The sequence below is a fragment of the Falco biarmicus genome, chromosome 1 (genome assembly GCF_023638135.1).
Source record: "Falco biarmicus isolate bFalBia1 chromosome 1, bFalBia1.pri, whole genome shotgun sequence".
In the NCBI taxonomy this organism is placed as follows: domain Eukaryota; kingdom Metazoa; phylum Chordata; class Aves; order Falconiformes; family Falconidae; genus Falco; species Falco biarmicus.
Genome location: NC_079288.1, coordinates 22899899 through 22926370, shown reverse-complemented (window position 1 = coordinate 22926370; position 26472 = coordinate 22899899). Strand labels below are relative to the sequence as shown.

Below are 26472 nucleotides of genomic sequence, written 5' to 3'. Positions count from 1 at the left end.
GCAGAGAAATTCCTGGCGGGCGGGGGGAGGAGGAGGAGGGCGGCACGGAGCCACGGCCGCACGCCCCTGCCAGGGACCCTGCGTGCTGTGGCGGCGGCCGGCGCGGAGCCAGACCCCCGAGGGGCGCGGTGCGGGCGGGCTGAGGGCCACTCGCCGCCGCCTCGGGCTCTCGCAGCACCAGCAGCCGCACCGTCCCCGCCGCCGCTGGGACTCCCTCCCCGGGCTGAGAGGGGGAGAATGACGGAGCTCCAGTCTGCCTTGCTACTGCGGAGACAACTAGCAGGTAGCCGGGCTGGCGGCCGGCGGTGGGGAGGGGGGCGATCCGCTGCGGGGGGGTGGCGGGGGGCGGCGGGGCGGGGAGGCCGGGCCGGGGCCTGCGGTGGGGGAAGGGGTTCGACGGAGGGGGCAGCCGGCGGGGTTGTGTGTTGTGTGTGTGAGGGGGGAAGGGGAGATGGCAGCCCCCCCCCCGCCGCTCGCCTGCCCAGCCGGGAGCTGAGGGAACTAGGCCGAGGGGGGGGAGGGGGAGCCTGCCTGGCGATCGCTGCCAGGGGAGCCGGGGGGAGGGGTGCGGAGGGCCGTCATGGCGGGGGGAGCGTTTCCTTCGCTGCCCCCGTCCCGTCAGGGAAGTGGGGGTTGGCAGCGGCCCCGCTCGCCTGTCCCCGTCGTCGTCCCCCCCGCCCCGTGCCTGGCAGCCTCCCCGGTCCCTCTTGTGGCCCTGTCTTCCCGGGGTGGGGGGGTGAAGGGAGCCGGAGCCTTCCTTCCCGCAGCGGGGGTGTGTGTGCGGGAAGTGCCCCTGCCGTGAGGAGATGTCTGTCAGGCCCCGAAAAGACGCGGAGGGGGGAGGGTTCTCCCCCTTGCAAACGGTGCTTCAGGCCCGGGGTGACTCGCCCCGCTCCGCGCACCTTCCTGCGGGGACCTGAGGTGCCCCCGTCCCGCCTCCCCTTCCCGGCTCCCCCCTCACCTCCCGTGCCCTGCGCCGGGGAGGGCGGATCGGGAGGGGGAGCCCGCTTCCCCCTTTGTTGTCAGGAGAAGAGCCGGGGGCTCTGCGGGCGCTGACGGGGGGGAGAGGACCGGGAAGCACCGGGAGCGGCGGCCCGCGGGAGGGCGAGCGGGGCTGCCCGCCGCGTGGTGCGGGGGGAGCCCGCAGGGAGGGGCGAGAGGGTCCGCCGGGGGCGAGAGGGCGGGACGGGTGCGGGAAGGAGGAGTTGGAGCCAGGGCTCGGGGACAGGAAGGGCCGGAGGGCCGGGCCCGCCGAGGCGGGATGGCGGCGGAGGGCAGCGGGGCGGCAGCTCGGCTCTGTGTCGCCGCGCCCCCGCCTTTGTCCCGCGGCGGCCGTGCGGCCGTGCGCGCTGGCCCGGCCTGGGCCGCCGCCGCCGAGGGGACCTGGCCTGGCCCGGCCCGGCGCGCATGCGCGGGGCCGCCCGGGCGGCGGGGCGCACAATGCAGCTCCATGTGTCGCTGGCTGCCAGATTTAAAGAGAAACGAGCCGGCAGCCGGGTGCGGCGAGGGGCCTGCGGCCGCCCCCCTTCCCCCGCTCGCACATGTGCCCCCGGGCTGCCGCGGCCGGCGCTCGGGCACCCCCTCCAGAAAACGCGCAGGTCTGCCCGGCACCTCGGGCAAGCCCCGTCGCCTCTTTCGTCCCTTATGTAAAAAAAATTGCTTCATACCCAGATAAGGAAATGCGCGCTAGGTGTACCTAAACGCAGGCGCGTACAGCCGCGGCCGGAGTTTGCCGAGTAGCCATACAGCTCGGGACACGGAGGGGCACGGGAATTCCTGGAGGAGGATTTTTGGCCCCAGGCTTCAGGAATGCCTTTGGAGCGTAAGGTGGAAACCGACACTGTTAGGGGTAAGGAGGTGAAGTCGCTGTAACCAGGTACAGCGAGCTAGGTGATGTGTTTGTGGCATCTCCAGCGTTATCTCCTGGTTTTACTTGATGACAAGTTTGAGAAACTTCAACGTAGTTAACAATTAGCACAAGATTTTTTTTTTACCCCATTAAGGTGACATTCTTAAAAAAAAAAAAAAACCAACCAAAACCAAAAAACCCCAAACCCTCATACTACTTTGGCTGCACTGCTGACCATAAGCATGCACCTCTAAATGCCTTAGTAACTACTAAAATTGTTACTGACATTCAGTAAGGTGTCTGCACATTTGGATATGCTAATAACACTAGGTATAGGCTTACCACAGGAGCTCTGGACTGGATTTGATGTGAAGCTTCTCTTCCCTATAAATGATCCCTCTAGGGAAGCAATAATGTAGAATACTTGCTGTCTAACTTGATAAAAATGAACATTTGATAACCTAATATAGTTCTGTGGCTGCCTGGAGTTTCTTTTTTAACTGACTAATTGTGTTCCGTGAAAGAAAGTTTTAACATTTAGCTGAAGCCTCTTCACAACAAGTAGTAGCTGTCAGCTTCTGTTGTGTAGTTATGTTTGCTTTTTCTTTTTCTTGTCTTGTGATGTCTTAAGACCTTCTCTAAGCCCAGGCTTGCTGGATATGCAAGTAGACGGTTAGATTTGGGACTTGACTTCTGTTTACCTTTCTGCTCGATCTTTACTGAAGGCTTCTTGTGTAATGGTAAAAACTAGGAAGCTTTTTCCAGTTGCCACTATTACTGGTACTGACTCAACTGTACTGACTCAAGTAGTGCAACCATTTGCATGTAACATGCAGCTCCTTTTGTGTGTTATGTAATATTTTTGTGTTTTAAATAATATTAGTGACTTTGGTATCCTTTTACATGTATTAAAAAAAATACCGAAGCCATTTTAAAAGCAAATTTGAGTGTGCATACTTAAGTGTGTGGCGTCTACTGAAGAAAAGTCTTGAACTTTACAGAAGCCCTGTCTGGAGTAACTGTCTTGAGAAAGAAAGTAGTTTCTTCCATATGTGATAACCTAAGCAACATCTGAACTGAGCTGAAACTAGACTCTGACACTGCTTTTTCTGATGGCAGGCTACTTGAAGTCGCAATGCAGAGACTGAGAGCTTCATGATGTCTGATCTTCCTTCCCTACTGCTGGCTGTCTCTTTCCAAGTCTCAGCTGCTCCAATGTGTCCCTTTTGTTTACACCCATGCTACTGGTTCTACCTCAAAACAAAAATCAACTTTGTGGTATTTTTGCCCCTGGTGGGGCTGATACTTTAGTCCTGATACATGTAGCTTTCACTGTATGTGCAGTGTGGTGAGTCATTGGGTTGTGCCTAACAATTGGGTTTTGGAGAGCAGCGAACAGGCAGTGGATATGCGTTATGTGATCTAAATTAGTTTAAATTGTTCTAGAGCAATCACTTGTCAAATTAGCATTATTCAGGCACGAGAGATCTGAAATTGGAGCTGTTAGACTTGGAGCAAGACATCCAGAAGCGGAGGGAGGTTGTCTCTGAAACCCATATAATGGTGGAGCAGTTGAGGAATATACAAATTCTTTAATGGGCGAGACCCTGGACAGCTCTTTTCAATGCCAAGAGAGGGAAAAAAACCCAAACAATGACAGGAGGAGAAAGGAATGTAAAGCAGTAGTTCTCAGAATGGCTACTTCTCTTGTCTCCCATATGCTTTGGTTTTTAATAAAGGCATTATGGGGAAAGTGTCAATGGCTCATAGCACTTTAATGAGTTGGTTTAATTCGTGAAGGCTTTGTTAAAATGAAGGTCAACTGGTAAGTCGTCTTGGTTGTCAGTGAGACTTAAACCCAAGGGGTCTTATCAAAACACAGAACACAACTTGACAACGTAATCCCAGGTTGTTCCAACAAGTGTATGAAGATAGACTGCTATTTTTTTCTGGAGCAAGCTGGCTTGTATTGTAACTTGAGCAGGTAACTAGTACCACAACACCATATATACAACACACTTGTGAACTTAACCGGCATATTCTGGATGCTGATAATGCTTTAAGAGAAGGGATATTCAATGACAGTCAGAAAATGTAACTTCAGGCTAGATGCGAGTTGTTTTTTCTGTGTTGTGACCACCCCCATCCCCCAATACTAAATGGTTTCACAGTGCCTTTGCTAATACAATACTGAACTGTATCAAGAGGGAATTAGTATAGTAGCTGTTTCTATATTGACATGTTTGCCCCCTTTAGGCACAAGAACAGTTTAAATTAAGATAGTCATAACTTTGGATAGTTTTAATGTTTTTCTGAGTGCTCAAAGAAAGTGGTGACTGGAGATCTCTGACTAACAAAGCCAGTAAGAGTGCTAGTCTAACTCACTAGAGCTGAAGGGAGGTTCTTCTCTATGGATATCTGTGAAGCTAAATGGCTCTTCCTTCTGAAACCAAGATAATTGTAAGCTCTAGCAGCTTCTGGAAGTATCTTAGAATGCAATAAACGTATCTGTTCTTACAGTTGTCCTTTTTTTATTTATTTTTTTTAAAGGAGAAAGGCACTTTGTTATGGATGGGTAATAATGTGAAAGAGAAGGCATGACCTGTTCATTTCTTCTTATGGGTAAGGTACAGGAAAAACTAGAAGAATGAAGTGCCTCTGAACTTCCAGAAAAAAGGCAACAAGAAGTATGCAGACTGGTATAGCACCAGATTAGCGAAGCTCACTCCCCAAGGGAGGTGAGGGGGAAGATAAACCCTGTTCTCTGTACAGCCCCAAAACTTTATGCACTCTTTTTAGAAAGAGGCAGGAGACAACTGAGAGTGTAAAGCTTCTCATACAGTCTCCAGAGCTGTCAAGCCCAAGGGTTTTGCAGACTGAGGCATTTCTGTGAATGCTTTTATTTCATCTTTCTGCCAAATCCTTGCTGACACAGAGACTTGTTGGAGTAGGCAGACCTGTCTAGTTCAACCACCAAAATCATGTAGGGAGCATGCAGTTAAGTCAGTAGTGCACAGTGGAACCAGAAGTGCAAGTCCTCTTTAACATAAACATGGATCACTGAAAATGGGGGAAGAAACATGCCCTTGTTGGCCCAGTTGCACTGTGTTGTAAATATTCCCTAACTTGGGATACATAAAACCCCACACAGTATTTTTCTTGAACATGAGAAACATGGCATTATTTCAATTTAAAGTGTATACAGATCCTATTTCAAAGCACAAACTTAAGTAAAAATTAGCAAGTTGGAAAACTGTATTAAATATTTAATGTGACAGTTCAACAATTTTTACTTCCTGGTGTGGAAAAATCTTGCAATGTAATGTTAAACTGGTTGTATTTCTGTCAATTACATAGGACTTAATGTAAAAAATAAAAATCTGAGTAGTGAATTCTGAGGGAATTATGGAATTAAGGTGACTTTATAGATCGAAGCTGAGATGGCATCTCTCTTAGGTGGCTGGTTGTTGAAGAAGCCTTTGTCTACAGCTGAGTACCAGCTATTTACTGGCTTACAGTAGGTTTGCCTACAAGCTAATAATTTGAGTGGCACTGATCTGAAGTATGAAGTTGATGCTAGTCTGCCAGTTAGCTTCCTTGGAGACATCTGTTTGTCTGGCCAGTAATACTCTGTATTATCCTGAATAGTTAAAGACTCCAGGGTCCTGCATATGTCAAACTTAGCATTTTAAGCAATACTGAAGTTATAATCCCTCTCCATATTTTTTAAAAGGAGTCTGTTATACTTTTAGATAATCATCAATCTTTGTTCCTCTGATGCTTTCTACGATGTTTAGGTACAATGTGTGTGTACTACTCACCTTAACGTTCTTGCAGTGTAGGGCCCTATTATAGCAAATAAGAAAATCCTGGGTTTTGTGAGGATGTGTTGACAGAATTATCAAAGCTACTTTGTTCATGCTGACTTTATAGATATGATCATTGCTAAACACATTGTGTTACAGTGACTAGAGGCTGAGCAGTACAAACAGCCTGGATTTCTGTTACGCTGCAAATAACATAATGGATGTGACTTGTGGCAAACTTTACTAGCTGCGCATGTTTTTCAGATGTTCCTCTTGCAGAAATAACCTGAACTCTGCCTCTTCAAAGAAAAAAGTATTTATGACAGCAGTCACAAGAGCAAAAATTCAGGTGTGCTGGCAGTTCTGGAAAGTGAGGTTTAGCTAAACCTCAGGACGGAGGGGCTTGGTGACTCAACCAGTTGCTTGAACAGCATGAAACAATAACAATCTGCTTAGTAAGCTTACTCCTTGATGGGGCAGCTATAGTCAGAGACAGTTGGCTCTGACTAGGTCAGTTTACTAACTTTTCAGGGAAAGAAGCAAGCTTGCTGTAAATTATGAGTTCTTTCTTTCTCTGCTCCCCCCAAACAAAGCCTTGTAAGTTACACCAAAGTATGAACATACCTGGATCTGACAATAAAGCGATTTCTCTCTGTTCTGGTAGAGAATAGTGGAATGGGTGAATTCTGCTGGAGACCCTGTGACATAAGGAGCAAAATTAATATCTATTGAGCAAATACTTTCATTAGAAGAATTCCTGCTTTATTGATAAGATGTTTACTTGCAGATGCTAAGTCACCCAGATCCCCCTAAAATGTCTTGCCTTATGTGATTGATAGTGATTCCAGCTTTGATATTGAGAGTTTCTGCTGCAGAACTGTACATTGTAAAGATTTGTGTATTTGCTATAAGTTTTTGTTTAAAAGAAACTGATTGGGGATATATCAAGTAGAGTGAATAGTCTTTAAATAAAGTCACATGTTGTAATTATAACTGATTCTGCATTGGCTCTTCTGTATCTCTTCATTATTTTTTTTTTAATGCAAGAAAGACTTGGAACTGTACATGCATGTTCAACTAAGATAGGATTACTTGGTCCCTTTTGTGGTTGGTACAAGTTGTTAGTTCCCCCAAAGCCCTATTCTAAACAGTTTGGGAATAAGTGAACTTGGCAGGTAAAACTTGTTTGCCTCAAATAGGCATTCTGCTGAATTTTCTTCCTCTAAGCTGTTTAATGCAACCTCCTTGGTTGTGATCTAAAGTACAGTATTGTTTCCAGCATAGAGACTGGATTCTAATGAAGTGGAACAGAACTGAAAGGTGACTGCTGTTCTGAAAGTATGAACTAACCAAATACTAAAATGAGTGTGTGAAGTTAGGTGCCTGGAGAAAGAAGAGCAGGTGGCCTGGGTGAGGACAAGGGCATATGACTGAAACTCGCCCTGTCTGCTTTTTGTCCTAACATATGGGAACAGAATCTGGGTAACACTCCATATGCAGGCCTATGCTATCACCATGTTGCACCTGCTGCGTGCTTGTTTTCAGTGGTGGGGGATATCTGTCAGTAGACTGGTCTTGGCAAGATCTTTCACGTAGGAAATCTAGTAGATCTGAGCTTTAGGCCACCCTGCAAGTGGAAATGTTCATATTTGCTTCTCCTTCCTACTCTGAGGTCCAAGGCATATCAGCTGGAAGAGAGATCAGATATCCAGACCTTTTAAAGAACACTAAGTATAGCCATCTAATGGAATAGGATTCCATAAAAATAACTGCTCTCCTGGGCATGAATGTTAATGCTGCTTCTACAGGTTTAGAATAATGCTAAAGACTTTTTGATAGAAACCCTTTGTAAAGGCTTTTGCATACAGGAAGACTGTATGTGAATTGTTAGTGAGGGGAAACCTATTTCCATGCAGTCAGCACACCACCACCTAGTAAGTCAAGCTGGCTGGGTTTTTTTTCAGCTGGCTTGCACTTGGTGCTGATCTAAAAGGTGATGTTGTCAGGAGTCACTTAGGGAAATTACTTAATTCTGAATAACAATGTAAGTCAAATTATGATACGCAAACCTGTTTTTCGTATTATAAGCAAGAGAAAACAAGCTGGAAAAGTGTCCTTGACTTGCACAACAACTCATGCATATGATGAGGAAAGCTTCTGATGAACTCCTTGGATGTTAACATCTCCCCATGGCATAGTCTTGTGATACAGACTTTCTGGTGGATTTCCTAGAATTATGTTCTATTCTTGTATGTAAGCCACACACATTCTAGAGCTGTTGGCTCTGTTCAACAGTGCTCTTTCATGACTTCTGTGTATATGACTGCTCAGAAGATACTTGGACGGAAGTTTTTTGTAGCTGTAGTCTGTTGGTAATTTGCAAACAGCTGTTAAGAAGTTAATTAACTCTCCTGTCCATGCCAAACTCAGTTGCATTAATACAACTGGCACCTAGGATGATACTCATCTACTGCATACAACTGCTAGAATTTGACAGCTGAAGCTCTGTAGGCTCCTTTGTAGATGAGAGATACGAGTACATGTAGAGTGTGATTCATCTGACCTGTTTCTGACATCTGCTTGGGATGAGATAATCATGGAGTCTCAGGAACTACTTATCCTGATAAGATCTGTATTGAACGTGGCTAAGGGTGATAGTCTCAAACACAGGCAGATGCCTGTACCTGCCTAATACCTGTCTGACTCTGAAGAGTGGAAACATGTATTGGACACTGAGAATAAAATGAAGGTGGTATTTCTGTTGTACTGAGTGTGATAGATGGATGTAGTAGCCCTGTGCTGCAGTTGACTGTGGACAAACCACTGAATGTTTCCTGGTGAGATACTCGCTTCCTTTCCAAGATGGACTTCAGAATCAGGGTTCTTCCAATCCTTTTAACTGTCTCTGTTTTTTCTTCCCTCATACCACTTCCCCTCAAAATTTGGACCTTACTGGAATTTTTCAACAGACCTGTTCAACTTACATCACCCAGGTTAAAATGGAACTGCGAGATTCCAGTGTGATGGGATGCACAGCATGCTTCAAGCAATCTGACCAGAGGCCTCTTCAGGAAACAGTTTATCACAATTTCTACCAAAATTCCACCATGACTGATTATATTTGAACATATGTTTTAAACTTAGTGCTGAGAATCTTAATTTTGGAAGCATAAATACTTCAAAGCTTTGAACAATAGTACAGGATTAAAAGGTTTTCATCAGTACATTTTCTATTTCCAGTGTTTTGTAGAAGCTGATTTGGACAGGAAAGTAAGTGGAACACCACCTTCATCTTGAGGAAACAAAACTTAGTAGGCACGCTGCACTCCACAGTTAGTTAAGTTCATGAGTTCAGGCATTTGCTTAATAGCAAACACATCATGGGGAGTATGTATGTTAAACATGGGATGTTGGGAAAGGACTGCCTTGAGTGTGTGTGCACAGAAGGCTTCTACATATGAAGGGTGCTGCAGAAGGACAATGTTTCAAAACAGGTCATCTCTATCCTTGCCTGTCTTTGTGACTCTCGGGTAGAATGGTGCATGGGAACAGCCAGTGGGCCAGGTAAACTGGGTTGCCGGGTTGGATTGGTAGCTGGGTATCTGTGGCCTAATTGAGACTGTGAAGGAGCTGGCCTTGAGACCTTCAAGTTGAGATTAGTGTCTAAAGGAACATGACTATGTCTATCAGTGGCCACCTCTGTGGACTTAAGGGACTGTGGGGAACTCCTGAAGAACCAAGACAGTACCAAAGACCTGCGAGCTTCTAGTTAGTGTGTTAAGAGTCAGTTTTCAATTGAACAGCTAACCTGAACTTTCCATTGTCTGTCTTCAGGTGTGCCACAACTCATGTGAACGTGGAGCTACAGAACACAGACAATCAAGAAACTTTATTCTTAGCTTATGTCTAGAATAATGTGACACTTTACTGGTAAAAGAATCCCAGTGTAGTCAATTTTCTCAAGTCTGTGAATTAAGGTTATAGTACCGTTTTATAGCAGCGGTTACAGGAGCTTCTGCCTCTTCACTTTGGGTTAGTGCTGTTGTCCTCTTGTCTACTGAGCTGAGCTGTGGCCCTGGCTAGGAAGTTGATCTGGAGTGAAACCAGAAATCAAACAAAAACGCTCAACCTTGTCCTCCATCCTTCCAAAAACATGCTTCACTGTGCAAATCCTTGGAAGTTTCTACAGGTGTAGCTGAGGAGATGGCAAGCAAAGCATGTTGATGTAGCAGTGCACAAAGCACTGAGGTCATTTCTGTGAGCAGCTTGCCCTTTAATGCTAACTATACAATCCTTCCTACAAATTCAGTGTACTGAGAGGAGAATTAGATTTGCAGAAGTCTGCAATGCTGCCCTTATCAACAGGGGGTGACGCATGCAGCACTGGAAATTAATTAGTTGCCAGGCTAAAATTGAGCGTCAAACCTAAAGCTGCTGCTGAACGGATTGGTAGAATCTCTTCTTGAGACAGGTTTGTTTTTACTGCTTCAGTCTCACTCCAAAATAATTACAATGTCCTCCTGAAACTGAAAATGCTTAATTGCTACCTTATTTGTCACTGCCAAAGTGGCTACCAGAAGTGTGTGCTTATCTTGTGCTATGTTTTGTCTGAACTTTTTGGATGAGCTTGAGCAAGATGGAACATGATAAAAGTAGATGTTACGGAGAGCTCTGAGAATACATCTGTACATGGAGATCATGTTACTTTTATGGTTATCTCAGCCCTTAATCTTCTAGAATCAGAGACTTACAGCTGGGTATGCAGGCAGAAAGGAAAATCTTGGAGATCATAGCCATCCTCAGTTAATTAATACAACTATATGGAAATCACAGCTTGGGATACAGAGAAAAACAGTTTAGAACAAGGATTTTCAGTCTGTACGGTTGTTTGAAGCTCCTGGACTGGTGCTGAGACTCCCAAAAAGCAACCAAGAAAAAACAAGCCTAATGTATAATGACCATAAAGCTCTGATATGGCCTGCTTGTGCTGGGAACTGCGTGTATGTAAGTCAGCGAGATGATTTCTCCAGAAGCCTTAGCTGGGGTTTGGGCTGTCTGGTCTCTGGTTTTATGCTGGACTCAATCCATGGGCTGCACAAAACTCAAACCACTGTGTAACTTACTAAAGAGGCTGCTATTAAAAATAATATAGAAGCTTACATTTTTTTGAAAGCTTTGTACTGTAACGTAGCTTAAAATACTTTGAAGTGTTCATATGCAGTGGCTGGCTGGGTGAAACGTCAAGCTGAAAAGTTTAGATGCCGTGCATAGCTGCTACATGTAGCCATGGGGCTCTTTCTGCTTAGTCATTTTTGTTGACGCTGTTTGTGCTTTTGGATTGGTGAAAGTCTCTTGGCTTCTATAAAGGCAGTTTTAGTGAGTGTGGGAACATCAGTAGCTTGGTGTAAACTAGGCGCTGAGACTGGAAGCACAGTTTATGGTACTGTGTTGGCTCAAGTTTAAGGCAATGGTAACTGTAGCTCTACTTCAGTAAGAGCTAAACCGCTAAAGGAGCACTGTGTTGCTGTGTTGTGTTGGCGGATCATGTGGGAGGGTAGGCATTGGACATTAAAGTCTGTTCTGGCCTTAAAACAACTCAGTTGGATTATGGGCCCTTCATCTTCCTCGCCTCCCAAATCAGGTATTGGTTCAGGACTGGGATTCAAGGAACTGAATGTCTAATTTATAAGCAGCCACAGGATTCTGTTCCCTGTATGTTGCTGCTTGGCAGCTGTCCAGGTTTGTGCTGTTTTGGCTGCTGCTGCTTGAACTGTGAAGGACTTTACCTGAAACTGCTTCGAGACTGTAAGAATATATATTATTTTTTTTCCTCTGGGAAGAAAAATTTCTATTATATTAAACTATCAGAAATACTAAACCATAGACTGAAATACATAGTAGTAGCAAGTAAATTGCACTTATTCAGGCGTGGATATGATGGAAATGTGTTAATGTAGTCATTTTACATTTAAAAAGTACAGTGTATATTTAGCTAAACAAGAAATCTCAAAGAAAAATTAAGTCTTGAAAAATAACGTGGAGGGATCCAGTTCTTTATTGGTGTCTGACTTCTCTGCTTTCCTAGGACTTGCAGGCTAGCTCTTCAACAGGGCTTTGAAGAGGACCTGCACCAAGAGCTCGTTTCCCCCGTCCCTGCCTGGAGGAGGGAACTGAATCCTTCGCTTTATGGAGTGTATTTATCATCCTTGTGTTCATCTAGGAAAATTCCTGTTCAGGCTGCAAGTAGTTAATTCCTGTAGCTGGTAGAAAGTGACAGACGTGGAGAACAGGTGTCTCGTTTTCCTGGTGAAGTGTCAGTGTCACCAGAGGCTCTGGTTGGTGGGCACCTGTCCCTCTGCCCAGCAGCAGACTTCTGTGACTGGGAGTACAGCATATGTGTGTTTGTGTGTGCTCCTTTCTTGCCATGGTGGTGTTCATTTGGGATTTTTTGGTACTTGGGTTTCGCTACTGTGTGAGTCTCAGCTCATGAAGAGATAAGTAAAGGCTGGTACCCCTAGTTAGCCGGTGCTGCGTATCAGAAAAGTTATATCGGGGGAGTGTGTGCGTGTGTCAAAACCAAGCCCTAGGTTTCAGTGTTTGCAAGTTTTAATAAGTAGCAGCCCTTAGCTATCCATGGTAAAGCAGCCAAGGATGATGATTTTCATGTCCCAGTGCAAAACTTCCCTGAGATTTCCTTTTTTGTCTGCCAACCAGCCGTTAGTTGATGTTCAGTTTAGCATGAATAACCTGGATGGAAAAGCCGATTTTAACTTGGCTATGGTAATTCTATGTACCTCTAATGGAGAAGGTGCCTGAATTTATATCCGCTGTTTTACCTTAAGTTAAAGTACTGGTGTAAGCAGTAGCTGTTTGAATTATGCTTCAGTATTGTTACCAGGGAAGGAAAATTAAACCTTGTACAAGCAGAGACCGATGCCACCTCCTGTGAAAGAAGTAACATCTAAGTTACTTTATAAACATCCACTAAGCACATTGCCATAACTGCTGTAATTGAACACTTTTGTCAATGGCTGTCAGTATACAGTTTACAGATTTTCTGCATTACAAGGGTTGGCATCCAGCAATCTTGTTCCTTCTCACAAGCTCTCTTACAATATAGTGCTGCAGGGTCTTGGGTATGAGTCAGAGTTAGGAGCTGGCTTTCATTGGGAACAAGTACATGAAAAATGTTTCAAAGGACTTAAGGATTAAAAATTTATTTGGAGGCTGAGACATGTAAAAAGAAATTGAAATGGCATGAATCAAGAAACAGAAAAGAAAATGTGTATGTTGGACTCAAAAATAGTGTGATGTATTTAGATGGATGGAAGCATGCTGAATTTTCCAGTCTTAACTTCTAGCAGGCTTGTTTAAAGTCTTATCACTGAGAAGTGATAACTAGCAAACAATAAGGAAGCTAAATATGAGCAGCTTGTGTATAGCAGTTTACACAGAACTTGGCTTTAACCCTTTTCTCCCTGTAGAAGTGCAGAAAAGACAAAATCTGTGTTTTGGAGGCTTAAATTAAGGTTTGAAAGTCTTAAGGTGAGATACTCTAATAATATTTGCACTCTTTCTGTTAACTTCTGTAGTAGTTATGCTGGATTTTCTGTATTACAATACTAATATAATATCCAGAAGATTACTTAGGTGTCCTGAACAGAGATGGCCTTATTGTCCGAGGTATAAACACGTTTTAAAAATAAAATTCTGCATGAGAAAACACACTCAACTACTAATGTGATGGAACTTTTAAAAATCTCATGTTGGTGGAATGTCTGTAGTAGGGAGGTAGTAAGGGACTACTGAAGTCCTTGTTTCATGTGAGATGCTTACCTAGTCTCTCTGCCCCTTTCATCTAAAAATAAATGGAACTGTTACTCAAGCTCATGCAGATGTTTCCACTAAGTTTCATAGATGCCAGAGGGTGAGAACTGGTCTGCTTAGTGGAGGTGGGGCCATGCTAATAGGTTTTGGTTTTGAAGCCTGCATCTTTGCATTTTGGTTAAAGAACCTGTGATAGTACCTTTTTGTTTCAGGACAGTCTTGAGAAAACTTATTGATTTGAATCAATACCTAAGTCTTTGTCCTACAATTTGGAGAGTGAATGGTTGACCCTAGTGTGTTGACTAAACCCCTGCTGAGCAGCTTCTAAGAAAAGCCCTTCCAATAAATTTCTTGGGATTTTAGCGTTGAGTCACTTAGTGAATAAATCTGACTGAATTATCAATGGCCAAACTAAGTTGGTATTCCTGATCTACATCTTCAGGACCTTGGTCCTTCATGTGGTCTGAGCACTTTCTTTTCCCCGTGTGGACTTAGTCTTCTGTGTAGGGCTTGAATTGATTCTTCTTGCATTATTTTAACCATGCTTTAAATAGTCGAGAACTTAACTGGCAAATAGTGATTGCAAGCTTATGGGCAAATCAGTTTGGACTTAATGGTAGCCTTTTCTCCATGGAGGTATGACATTTCCACTTGAAGTTCTTCTGCATGTGCCTGAGGGCGTTAGAAGGACCTCTGAACTCAAGTCTAATGCGTACAAATCAACACAAAGTACAGCTGTTGGGTTTGTAAAGAGGGAATATGTAGGCTAACTGTACTGTGGAATACAGTAGTGAGGGCTGTATAATGTCTGACAGTATTTAAAATAAATGCAGTAGTAATTGTAAAACAAAACAAAAAAATCCTGCTTTAATCTGGAAATTACTGTCCAGTTGAAGGAGTAACTTTTTCTCCCTTTCCCATATCCTAAACACCCAAGATCCATAAGGACTTTGTATGTACTGTTGGAAATGCTGGATCAAGAATTTCAGTTTGGCATCAGTATGGCTTTTAAGTTAGTTTTTAACCCAAAGGTATCAGTAAAGAGGTGTGCTCCCCCCCCTTCCTCCCCTGCCCCCAAGCTGAATTTTAGGCAGAACTCTTTTGAGGTGTTTATTTCCAAATCTTAGGCTTTTTCCTGGAGCAGACTGAAACTAGAAATTCAGTGGAGTCCACATCTAGGTCTGACTTCTGCATAGCTATTTCCAGATAAGCCTTATATCTGGCAGTAACTATATGAAGTAGCCTATAAACTGAGAATCCTGTACTGCTTATCACTGATGAATAAAAATGTGAAACAAAAGAAACAGTAAAATGCCCCCAAACTGAGCAGCATAACAGTTTATATCCTATGCTTTCTTCTCGTAGTTCAGAATATAGTAAATCATTACCTCCAGAATGTACTGAGCACAGGTCTGAAATGCTCATATTTGGGGGGTGGGGTGGGGAAATCATTAAAGGGAAGGAGGATGTTGTTTTTATTTAAAAACATAGTGTGATTTTGTTTCTTCTCTTAACGTTTTCTGGAGTTAAAGATAGACTTTAGTTCAGCCTGGCTCTTCAGGGTTCTTGCAAAGCAGTATGGTGGTTTTTTTTTTATTAGTGGAAAATCTGTTTTCTGACTTGCATGTACACCTGTTGGTACCTAGTTTAGGAGACAGTGTCTGATGGTTTTGAGTTATTGTGGCCCTTCTGCTCATGATGTATTTAGTGTTAGACTATGGGTCTCAGCTCTGGCAGCATGCTGTTGTGTGTGGTAGGGAGTTGAGGTTACTTACCCAGGCCATAAGGCCAGCAAGTAGGTGCCAAGTCACTGGAAGTCATGGGTTTTTTTGGTCACGTATACAGGCATGAGCAAAACCAGGAAATGCATATCCTAGACACCTAAAGTCACTCTTAAATTCTTTTTCCTACACAGAGCTCAACAAAAATCCAGTGGAAGGCTTTTCAGCGGGCTTAATAGATGACAATGATCTTTATCGATGGGAAGTCCTTATTATTGGTCCTCCAGATACACTATAGTAAGTACTGATACTTAATACAGAAACTTAAGTGAACTTGGATTTACTAGTTCTAGTTTGGTCTATGTGAGTAGCAGTTAACCTAAGTCTTCATACCGACTAAGTTAGGTAATGCTGTTCTGTTGCTAGTAAAATACCTGTAAATAGCTGAATGTGCTTTATAGAAGTTCTAAACTGCTTTGCTTCACTGGTAGAATACAACACTGATCCCTTTGCACATGTGTGGAAGTGAGAAAGGATAGGTAATCCTTAGAGGCAACTACTGTTTTCATATGCATTTAAGTAAGGCAAGTATAATCTACTATTTGCTGTTACTGCTGCGAGGCCCTAATTTAGCTGATAGTACAATTTTAAGCCATTACAACTTCATGCTGGTGGCTGTAGGAAAATACTGAGGAGGGATGTAGCTGGGGAAACCGCAACAGACTGTAGTGTTAGCCTCGAGTCCTCTCAGTTTGAGATGGGAGAACTTCCTAGTGGGATGTAGAGTACTTCAGTATTGATCAAATTTGAATTATTGGCAAACCATGCACGGTGGGCTTCCAAAAGCTTCTATCTTTATCCTAAGGACTAGGTTCTTTAACTGACACTTGAGCACAAAACTATGCACTAACTTCTTTTCCTGGACTTCTCCAAGTTCACTGTGTTTTTGCATTGCTATATACCTGAAGCACTCTGGCACATGTAGTGCAGTTGGTGGTTTGTTGTTTCCTTTTGTTGTTGGTGGTTTTCATTTTTGGTAGTCCTTTCCTTCCCCTTTGCCACCTCCCCCCTTCCCCCCCCCAAATCCCCAACAAAACCCAAAACAACCCCCCAAAAAAGGCAACCAACCACCATGAAAAAAAACCCTCTGGCAGGAATGATTCCTCTTACTTGTAGAGGTTATATATGATCATCTACTCTAGCTCCTGGGAAAAGGTTCTGTGCCCAGAAGAGGTCAATTTAAAGTGTACCTCTTGAAGATGAACTCTGTTCTCCTTCATTAAGCTGTTCCAGTAGTGAATAACTGATACAGAAAGCCTAGTGACATTTACTTGAGGTCAATTTTATTCCAACATGAAGTTGTTGTATATCTCTGTCTGAAGAGTAAGTCCTTCAGCATAGTAATCAAATTGCTTTGCTTCTCCTCAAGCTCACCATATTGTGATTCTCAAGTCTTGCATGAGATGAAGTCTCCAACGTTGTTGACCTCTTTTTGAACAGTCTTGTGGTGGCTCAGTTACATTCTCATGGCTGCTTTATAAATACTGTCAGTAAAGAAATACTGCTTCTAGTTGAACCTCTTCTTGTATGTTAAGAATTGCAATAGCACTTTTTCCCTGCTTCAGTAAGGCACTGAGCTTGTTTTGAGGCTTTTTAGCTTAAGAAGCTCTCTTCTCTTCCAGTCCCTAGTTGCTGCTTTTCAAGGTAGTATTATACTGAATCCTTCCTCCCTGGTCCATCTTATGATGACAGTAGAACATAATAATTTAATCAGGTGGTTCAAAATTTTCAAATTTTAGCCTCATTCCTGGTCCTACTTTATTCTAAGTTTACTGAAGAAGACTTTAGACTCGGTGCATGACTACTGGCAGAGACCCGTTTATCAGTTATGTTGCTTAAAATGGCGATCAGTTGACAGCTGTAGTTCATTAATGGGATATACATTAGAAAGCAGTTAAAGAACTCTATTTATATGTAGTTGATGAGCAACCAAGGGTGCCATGCAGCCTAGTAGCTTTAGGATGTGCTCCTTCAGAAAGGGAAAAGAGCCTTTTCATGTTAAAAGAAATGACTTAACTGGTTTGGGGCTATCAACAAATGTAATCTCACTCTCCTTTTGTCTTGGCTAGTACAGATGTTAAAAAGCCAGTGTTTCTGGAATTTTTACCCTTCCCAGGGTCAAGGATTCTTTGGAAACTGCCTGCCTTTTCTAAAACTTGTGGAAAACGAATGCTGTGGATTCAGATGCCTTCAGCTGCTTTATTTTAAGAGCCCAGTCACTTAGATCTAGTGACTTTTGGATTTGGGGCTGTGTTGTGTGTGTGGTTTTTGTTGTTTGGGGGCGCTTTGCTCTTTTTTGAGACACTTGCTAGAATTGCACATCTCTGGTTTGTGGTGTAAAACTTGTTATTTTCTCAGTAGCCTGTGGGCTTTGGATGCTGGCTTCTACTCCTTTACAAATACAAGGGAAAAAAACCCTGCACTGAACAGCTGTGTCTTTTCTACACCAATTACTTTGTCTGCATGGCTCCTGAGGAGTCGCTTGTCATACTGCACATCTTGTGCCACCTTCTTTGGAGGTTGTGTTCCAGTTTTTGTAATCTCTGCCTTTGCCATTTCAAATTTTATTCTAAACTTCAATTACAAGAAACGACGGTAACGGGGGCAAATGTTACATTAGTTAGATTAGCAAAGTACTCCATCTGTAAGGCTTTCCATTTAATAGAGGCCTTCCCCTCCCTCACAAAAGGGACTGACTATTCCTAGGTATTGAAACCTAGCTATTAAAAAACAAACAAAAAACCCCCAAACCCCTACCAAAGCAACACCCCCAAACCAACAACCTGTCACCTTAGTTAAATATGGGCCTGTGACTCCACATAAAAACTGGATGTCTCTTGTTTAATATTGTTTTCCAGTTTAGTGGGTAACTAATGTAGAACACCTCACTGTCATCTCTGAGTCCCTTTAGCTCGGTGTTGAAATGGTAGTATTGGAAGTCTTTTTACAAAGTAGTGCTGTAGGTACAACTATAAATATTTCTGCTACTTTTCACTGAGGTTCACTGCTGCAGACTGATAGCAAGAAATGAGGACTGAGATGTCTGAAGGAGGAAAATAAACTGGGCTGTACTTGAGAAGGGACTTACTGGCAATTTTTTTTTTTCTTCTGTTAATAAATGTACTAGGAGGAAAAATGTAAGCTGTAGTTCCAAATGTTGAATTCTTTGGCAGTTTTTTTTGTTTGATTTTTTTTTTTTTTTAATGTGTGTGGTTTTTCCCCTCTGGAACATCATTCTAATCCTAAAAAAGATAGAGTATCAGGAAACTGGCAGTATATTCTCAATCTGGAAACTCTTCTTCGCATTGCATATGGAAATATTGGTACCCGTTAATTACTGACATGATGTTAATCTGTGTGAAGGGTAAACTTAGAGCTTTTTGATACATCAGTAAGTTCCAGTCTTCAGTTTAAGCCTGCAAGAAACTCTACTAAGATATTTTTGATTCCCCAGTGAAGGTGGTGTTTTCAAGGCTCATCTTACTTTTCCAAAAGACTATCCGCTGAGGCCGCCAAAAATGAAATTCATCACAGAAATCTGGCATCCGAATGGTAAGAAATGTCAAAGTTTCAATTTCTTTTTGCAATTAAGAACTAAAATGTGGTGAAGACAAATGGATACGTTTCTGTTCATTTTGGGAATATGAAACTCTGCATTTACTTTGCCATCTTCACTTCATAAAGAAGTAATAACTGTCAGAGTTTTTAATAGTGCTGCTCTGAGACACTGCTCCTAAAGTATTTTCAGAAGCTACTGAAAGTAGCTTCTTGAATTCTTGGTAACTGTTCAGGGATATTTTTGGGTTTTTTTCCTGAAGTGCGAAATTCTGGTCTGAGGAGGGATGTGACTTCTATAGCTGCCTTTTGTTATACCTTCAAACAGTTCATCTTAATATTACTGACCTGACAGTTCATTATAGAAGGCCCAAGGTTCTTTCTCTGGTGAAGCGTGAAAGGAAATAACAGCATCTTTGAGTCCCTCCAAAGAAGACTTCTGCTAACATTTCATTTGCTTATGGGTTGCTGGACGTAGATGGGAAGGTAAAATAAAATGGAAGAAGGTTTTTACTGGGAAGGAAGAACGCTCTTCAGTTTTTGAAGTCCTTAACGAAGTTGTAGATGTTGAAAGCTGGGAGGAGACAAGCACAGTGCTCCCATCATAAGGGATGGAGGGAATATTATGATGGTGTGTCAGTTCTAGCTCTGGAAATATCAGAGTACTTGTCAGGCAGTTTCTAATTCCAGCAGTTTAGATCATTTTCTAATATATTGCACTAATATCCAGCTGATGCTGTTGCTGTGGAAAAAAGTCACTTTAGTTTGCTGAACTTAGACTTTCACTAAAACTTTCTGTTATCTAAATAGTCTTGAAAGCTGCGGCACAATGTTAGAATTAAGCTCTTCCTCCCCATGTGCCCTCTCTGCCAGAAGTCTAGGCATAGTAAGACTTCCACCAAGCCCTATTTATTACATACTGAGTTCTGTAATAGTTAATTATTTTCCTTTTTGTCTTCAGTAACATGTTTTCAGACTAGCTGGAGTGAAGATTCACAGTTCCATAACTATCCTGAAGATACGCCAGCATGTTGTTCATTACTGAAATATGCCTTGTTCTATTTTGTAGTTGACAAGAATGGTGATGTCTGCATTTCAATTCTTCATGAGCCTGGAGAAGACAAATATGGCTATGAAAAACCTGAGGAACGCTGGCTTCCCATTCACACAGTGGAAACTATAATGATTAGTGTTATTTCTATGCTGGCAGATCCCAATGGTGATTCTCCTGCTAATGTTGATGCAGCGGTAAGATTTTTCTTGGTCTGCCATTTGTCTTCAGTGTAGAAATCTAAACGTGCAATGGAGTTTTGCTTCTAATTTGACAAACAGTACGGTAACTTTTGGAAGAACCTTTTATATCACAGGCTAAGGATACCTTTTTGATGGGAAGAGCTGTCATGTTGTGAAACAGTATTACTAGTTAGCCCTGGGAAACTTTTTATAGATTGCAAAGGAAAGATGCAGTCAGATTTCATAGGCAGTGATTTAATTTCTCTATGCAATATTGCATTTATTTATAGTAAATAATGGTGCACAGAGATACTCAATGGGTAAACTTCAGCTTCTGTAGTCTTACAAAAATTCAAGGAAGCTAGCTGCAAAATCCTGTGTGTCTATATATACATAGCGGTTACAACTGCCATTAAGTTTAGTTGCAGAAGTTTATGTATTCTGGAAACTTATTTTGGTTCTTAGTATCAGTGCACCAAATTTTCTGTTTTGGTGATTATATAACCTGTTAACAGATCTATTGATTTGAATGGAAGGCAAAAATGTGGTGGGGTCCCTCAGTATAATTATGTTGTGATGTTTTGCATTCCACTGTCTACAGCAGTCTTCCTGGATCATGGATTAAAGTAGTAGGTTTGACTGTGTAGGTCTGTGCTTTGAGAAAGCTTCACTGGGCGTCTGGTCTCCAACTCTGGAGGAAGTGTTGTCCCAGGCTAGGGTGACTGGCCGAGTGAGGAAGAAAGGCCGGTTTTATAGTAGATTACCAGGGTAGATCTACAGTAAAGCTTCTGTCATAAGTGAGATGCAAATGTTTCACACAGCATACCGTTTCTGGAGCGTGGCCTGTTCTGCGTGGGTGTATAAACACATAAATGCAGCTCTTCTAGAGAGCCAACAGCTAACAGAGTAACAATTAGATTAATAACGATTTGTGGTCGTCAGGGAAAAAAATTCTCCGTTCCAGAGGAGAGTAGGGGAGCAGACTACAGGCCACGTTCATCTGAGATGCACCAACATTCCTTTGAATTACTCTGGAATTGCAGTTCAGGAGTGACTAATACATGCTGTCCTCTCACAAAAGAGAAGTTCTAGGTCTTTTAACTGGGGGAGTGAGGAAGGTGGAGATAGTAATCAGAAGATGCAAAGTTTTCTAGAAGAATGTTACCGTGCTCTCTCAAGCTAGCTATACCTTCCCCAAGTGGGTGGGAGTGTAGTTTTCTGAAGCCTTTGATCTACTATGCTGCTAGTATTTCCAAAGGTGGTTGAGCTCTGCTGAAAAATCATCATGGGAATAGTTGCATGTGAAACAAAATTAATAGGAAGAAAAACAAACACAAAAAGCTGTAGTGAAGAATTCCCTACATTAAATGAATGCTGTTTTGAGTGTGGGAACTCCTCTTCTTGAGTCATGTTACTGGTGGAAACAATTACCTAGGACACATGGACTGTTCTGCTGGCAAACTTGAGAGCACTGGAATGAGCAAGTTATTAATGAAATGCTAAAAGTAGAATTAGAATTCCTCAGTTTACAGACTCATGTATGTTGAATGTAGCTGACCTAACACTGGAGAAAGCTTATACTTTTAGCTATACTTGTCACCTTCCTGGTGTCACAAGCCTTTTAATCTTTCTGTACTGTGCCCTACTCTGCTGGTTACTTCAGGATTTTATTTTTTTTTCCTTAGAGATGTAAACAAATTCATAGTTTTCTAAATCTTAGGGTAAAGGTTGAGAACGTCTTAAAACACAGATATTTTTATTTTTTTAGTCCAGCTTCAAAGAACAGAAACATAAATCCAAGTCTGACTGTGAAGAGAATACTGAGGCATCACCTGGGATGCTAGGAACTTTTTCTGATTGTGTTATTAGATGTTTCAAGTAACTTACAAATTTCATGTGCTGCTTGAGCAGCTTAGCATCCCTGATGGACTGTAGATTGCATCCTCTTAATGTTAACCAAAACATACTTTTTAGGGTAACGAAGAATCAGCAGCTTACGTGCTTTATTCGGAGCTGTAATCAAGATGTTGTCTTCTTGGTTTACTAAGTACAAGTTTACCGCAGCAACAGTATTTGGTGGATACTAAAAGATAATTTGTCAGCTTTCATTCAGTTCCAGTTTTAAGTGAGTCTAGAGAATGAAGTGTTACAGAAAGTTCACGGCATTATGAGATCAGGAGATATACCTGCTTCCTAGAAAAATGAACTATGCGTGTTGGAGTACTGCCTTGGAGTGGGAGAAAAATGAGGGACAGGAGCCTGAATAGGTATTGTGGGAAGCAAATAGAGCAGTTCGTGACCTGAGAGTTTTGGAGAGATTGCTGTCAAATTGGAAACTTTGCTTGCTGTTCAGTTCTGAACACTTGCTTCATAGAACTAGAAACAAAACCTAAGAATCTGAAGCTAGGAGGGCACAATTTCAATGCTTTTTCTTGGCCTTAAGCCATCTTGTGTAAGCTGTCCTATGTCCTAATCCAAGGAACCAAATGCTGATTCTATTAATTGCTGAAAAAGAACAAATTAATTAGTAGCCTTATTTGTGTTTTCACTGGAAAGATGATGCTGGGCTTTCCAATGTGCTGACTGGTTAGTTGAGTTTGGGGGTGGTGAATGTTAGGATATGCCAGTTATCCTAGTATTTTTTTCACTTAAATGTGCCACAACCTTTACTCCAAGTAGGGGGGTAAAAAGGTGTTGCATGTAGGTTGTTTCAGATAAAACTGTGGGGTTTTTTAACCCCTGCCCTCACTCCTGCAGTAAGAATATATTGCTTATATCAAAAACTAAGAACTGTAGAAATTATTTCATGAAATCAGGTGTTCTTCATGTTTTCCCACCACTTCTTGCCTAACTGTAAGGCAGCACCCAATGTGTCAGCCTTAGTTAATTGTATGCTGCTCCTATGCTTCCATCTGAGCTCATCATGAGGCTGGCATAGACCACCTAAAACTGGCTGCACTTTTCCCTATGGGTTTTTGTGATAGCATGGTATGCACATTGCTGGGTTCAGAGTTCCTGCTTGCCTAGCTTCCTGTTCATCTTTATCTTTGTTCTTAATCTATGCAGTTCTGCAATCAGATACCTGTCACAGAGACCATCCCCATAGGTGTGCTCAGTATTCTGTTAAGGTCTGTCTTATGGAGCCAGTATCTTGCAGCTGTGTCTAACTACGGGTGTTTTCTTTGGGAGGACACTGCTGTGCCTCTTCTGAGTACTGTGACTTCTGTATTTCTATCCTGGAGTGTCCTGGCTAGAGTGAGAGGGATTTGAAACTGTCCTGAAAATGTCAGAATAACTACTGGCTCCACAGTGGCTGTGTACCTTTTTTCATCACCATAGTTAAAGACACTTTCTGTACCCCATAGCAATAGCTTGTGGCTCACAGTTTGAGTTTGCTGCTGCTTCGCAGGCTGAAGTAAATAGATGTCGGCCTAGACATTGTGAAATACTGGTAGCCACCAAGTTAGTCTTGGAGGATGCCTAAAATCCAAGGAGGAAAAAGGCCATGTCCTCACTGTCTTGTGAGCAGCTTGCACAGAAACCCAGAGCAAGCTTTCAAAAGTTCAGAATGTCACGTTTTTTCAGTGACTAGCTCCGTGATTGTAAGCAAATTTAGGTGTTGACTAGATGGCTAATGTCTGAAAACACAAATACCGAGAGTCTTCCTAGAAGTTGTACATTGTTATAGGACTGACATCTGAAAGCTGTCTATTCAATTACAGAAAGAATGGAGAGAAGACAGAAATGGAGAATTTAAAAGAAAAGTTGCCCGCTGTGTAAGAAAAAGCCAAGAAACTGCTTTTGAGTGACACTTATTCAGCAGCTAGTAGCTTCACTTTTTTCAGGGTAAGTATCCTTCTAAAGACAAGTCAGTTACTGAGTTGAGGATTTCCTGGTTAAGTGTTGCTGAAGTAATTTTTTTTTCTCAAAAGCAAAAAAACCCCAGCCAACCCCAAACCTTTCTTCTCAGCTGCATGGTCTCAGTGGAGTTCTTTGGCTGTGTGCAATACTAAAGATGAAAAGAATTTTCAAGTGCAGTAACAGCCCTTTCAGCCAAGATTGGGGAACTTCTTGAGTACTCTTTCATTTATGCTGTTCAGAAGTTGAAATTCTCTTAAACAGTATTCATCCTGCTTTATTAATAGCACTTAGGGGTTACTAGAGCTGTAAGAGAAGGGAGTAATGATTCCTTTAATGTTCATTACTGTGAAGAACGCTTGTTTAAATCTTAAAAGCATCCTGTCTTGCTATCTCAAGTTCATATATGTAATGGAGTTTATCTTGCAGACGTTGGTGGCATATTGCATATAGGTTTTAAAGAAGACTTCAGTGAGGTTGTTAAGAACCATTTGGAAATGATTGCTTCAGGTGTTTGTGGGAATTTTAATAGAAAGTTGACTAGCATATCAGAAAAGATCAAGTTGAGATATTATCCATCAATAATATCAAGAAAAGTGGTGTTCTCTTCAGCAGCTCAAAAAAACTTTTTAACTGAGGAAGGCTCAGGAATAGCTTTAGAAAAACAGCTCTGCTCTGTGTGGAAACTGAACTGTAGCGTATCTGAGAGCCTGGACAAATTTTAACCTAAGAGTAGTTGATTGATATTTGTACTTCATGCTGCCCTGTTAAAAACAAACTTCTGACTCAAGGTAACTTTAATTTGAACAATCCCATCCTGGTTTTAATGGGACTTTTTTTTTTTATTTACAATAAACTCTTGTAGACAGCTCTGTATTAAAATGTGGCCCTTAAATACCTGGCCTTTGGTCACTTTAACCTTGCTATGCCAGGGAAAAACATCCTCAACTAGCTAATAATTTCCCACTCGTGCTTTCCAAAGCAAAACAGGGCTTCATATTGAAGCTGCCTTTTCTTAGTGGTCGGTTTGGCGAATAAATACTCTGACCCATTTGGCTGGAGAAGCCCCAAACCATATGTAGTAGTTAGCTTCAGCATACAAAACTTGGACGGGGGGAAGAGAAATACGGCACTGCATGTTTTTCAGAGGGGTTGTACTGTCTGAACAACTAGAACAGCTTGCTAAATGCTCCTGCTAGTTAGTTTTTCTTCACTGTGGTTGTACAGAAGATATTTCCTTTCTCAGGCTCTTGTAAGAATTGTGGGGGTTGGGGGAAGGCTCCATCTGTGACAAACTAGTACTGCAGTGTCTCTTATCTGCAGAAATGCTTTGATTGAACAGAACTTGCTCCAATAGAGAGAGAGCATGAAAACTGCTTAATATTGATCAAAAGACTAAGCAAAGAAACTGAATGTCTTGTACAATTGCCTGTAACTGGAATGTAAGGATTGTTAATGCAGCTGACAGTTTTTGTTTTGGGTTTTTTTTTTTTTGTCTTGGAGAAAGGGAGTAACACTACACAGTATCCTTAAATAACCTCGGCTCTGTTGCCATGTTAAACGTGGCCATAGCGAAACAATGCTCATGACAAACACTTACTCATGACAAATACTTAAGTAATTGGCTCTATTGCTTTTTTGGAAGGCGACAGCTTTTCTAAGTCTTGGTGACTCCTCCTAAGTAAGTGATGGGCAATGAATTGGATGAGAAGGGGCCGTATAGCTGGTTTCAAACCTTGATAGCTGTGGTGTTATTGCTTAATGAAGCACTGCTATGCCATTTTGTACTGCACTTCGCTTTTGAAGCAGCATCCATCGTTCACAGTAAGTGATGCACGGAAGTTTCAGTGATAAATCTACAAGTGTTTAGCCCTGTGTGTGGATAAGGAAACATTTATACACTATGCACTTGACAAGCAACGTGGGTAACAGGAGCCCAAAAGTCTGGTAGTTGAGCTTGGAAACACAGTATGCCGAACTAACTCGAGTCTTTCTCAGGTGATGACTTTGAATTTATGCATCTTCTGTTTAGAGGTATGTGAAGTTCTTGAACAAATGATGATGATCGTGCTTGAAACACTGTTTAACTTCTTTAAAATAATTGAGGTGGTGAGGGGTTTTATTTTAATACCTGTGATTTCTTTGTAGGTCTCCAATTGAGAAACATGGCACTGTTTTTTTTCCTGCACTCTACCCACCTATTGCTGGACTTCTGTTGTTACAAGTTGGCAAACACTGGCTGGAACTGGGCTGCAATAAAACATGCCAGTTATCAATGCTGACAAGAGCCTAACAAGTGCCAACACAAGATGATTACGCATTTTGAAATCTAATGAACTGCTTTAACCTTCAGGAAGAATTGTAAAGATGTGTACATAGCACAACATGATCCGGATAATATATATACTGTTCATGTACATCCACAAATACACATTGTACCAAATAATGCTGTCTGTAGTTAGGAATAGAATCGTGTAAATTCTAAAGATTTTAGCAGGTTTTTCTCTCCCTGTTCATTATTTCCTATCAGTTTAAAAAAAAAAGCAACAAAAAAACACAACAA

At 42.2% G+C, this 26472-nt stretch overlaps 1 protein-coding gene across 2 annotated transcripts; it reads left to right on the top strand.

The window, feature by feature from the left end:
* Positions 1-26472, top strand: UBE2G1 (ubiquitin conjugating enzyme E2 G1). 2 transcript variants are annotated; one of them, XM_056338953.1, is made up of 6 exons: positions 1-283; positions 15398-15500; positions 18718-18815; positions 19888-20066; positions 23774-23897; positions 26058-26472. In XM_056338953.1, exons 1-5 carry the CDS (start codon positions 238-240, stop codon positions 23858-23860), a joined length of 513 nt encoding a protein of 170 aa, XP_056194928.1. In that variant the 5' UTR covers positions 1-237; the 3' UTR covers positions 23861-23897; positions 26058-26472. The 2 variants fall into 2 exon arrangements, with proteins under 2 accessions (XP_056194928.1, XP_056194937.1); XM_056338962.1 differs by lacking the exon at positions 1-283 and having other exon boundaries at positions 18723-18815.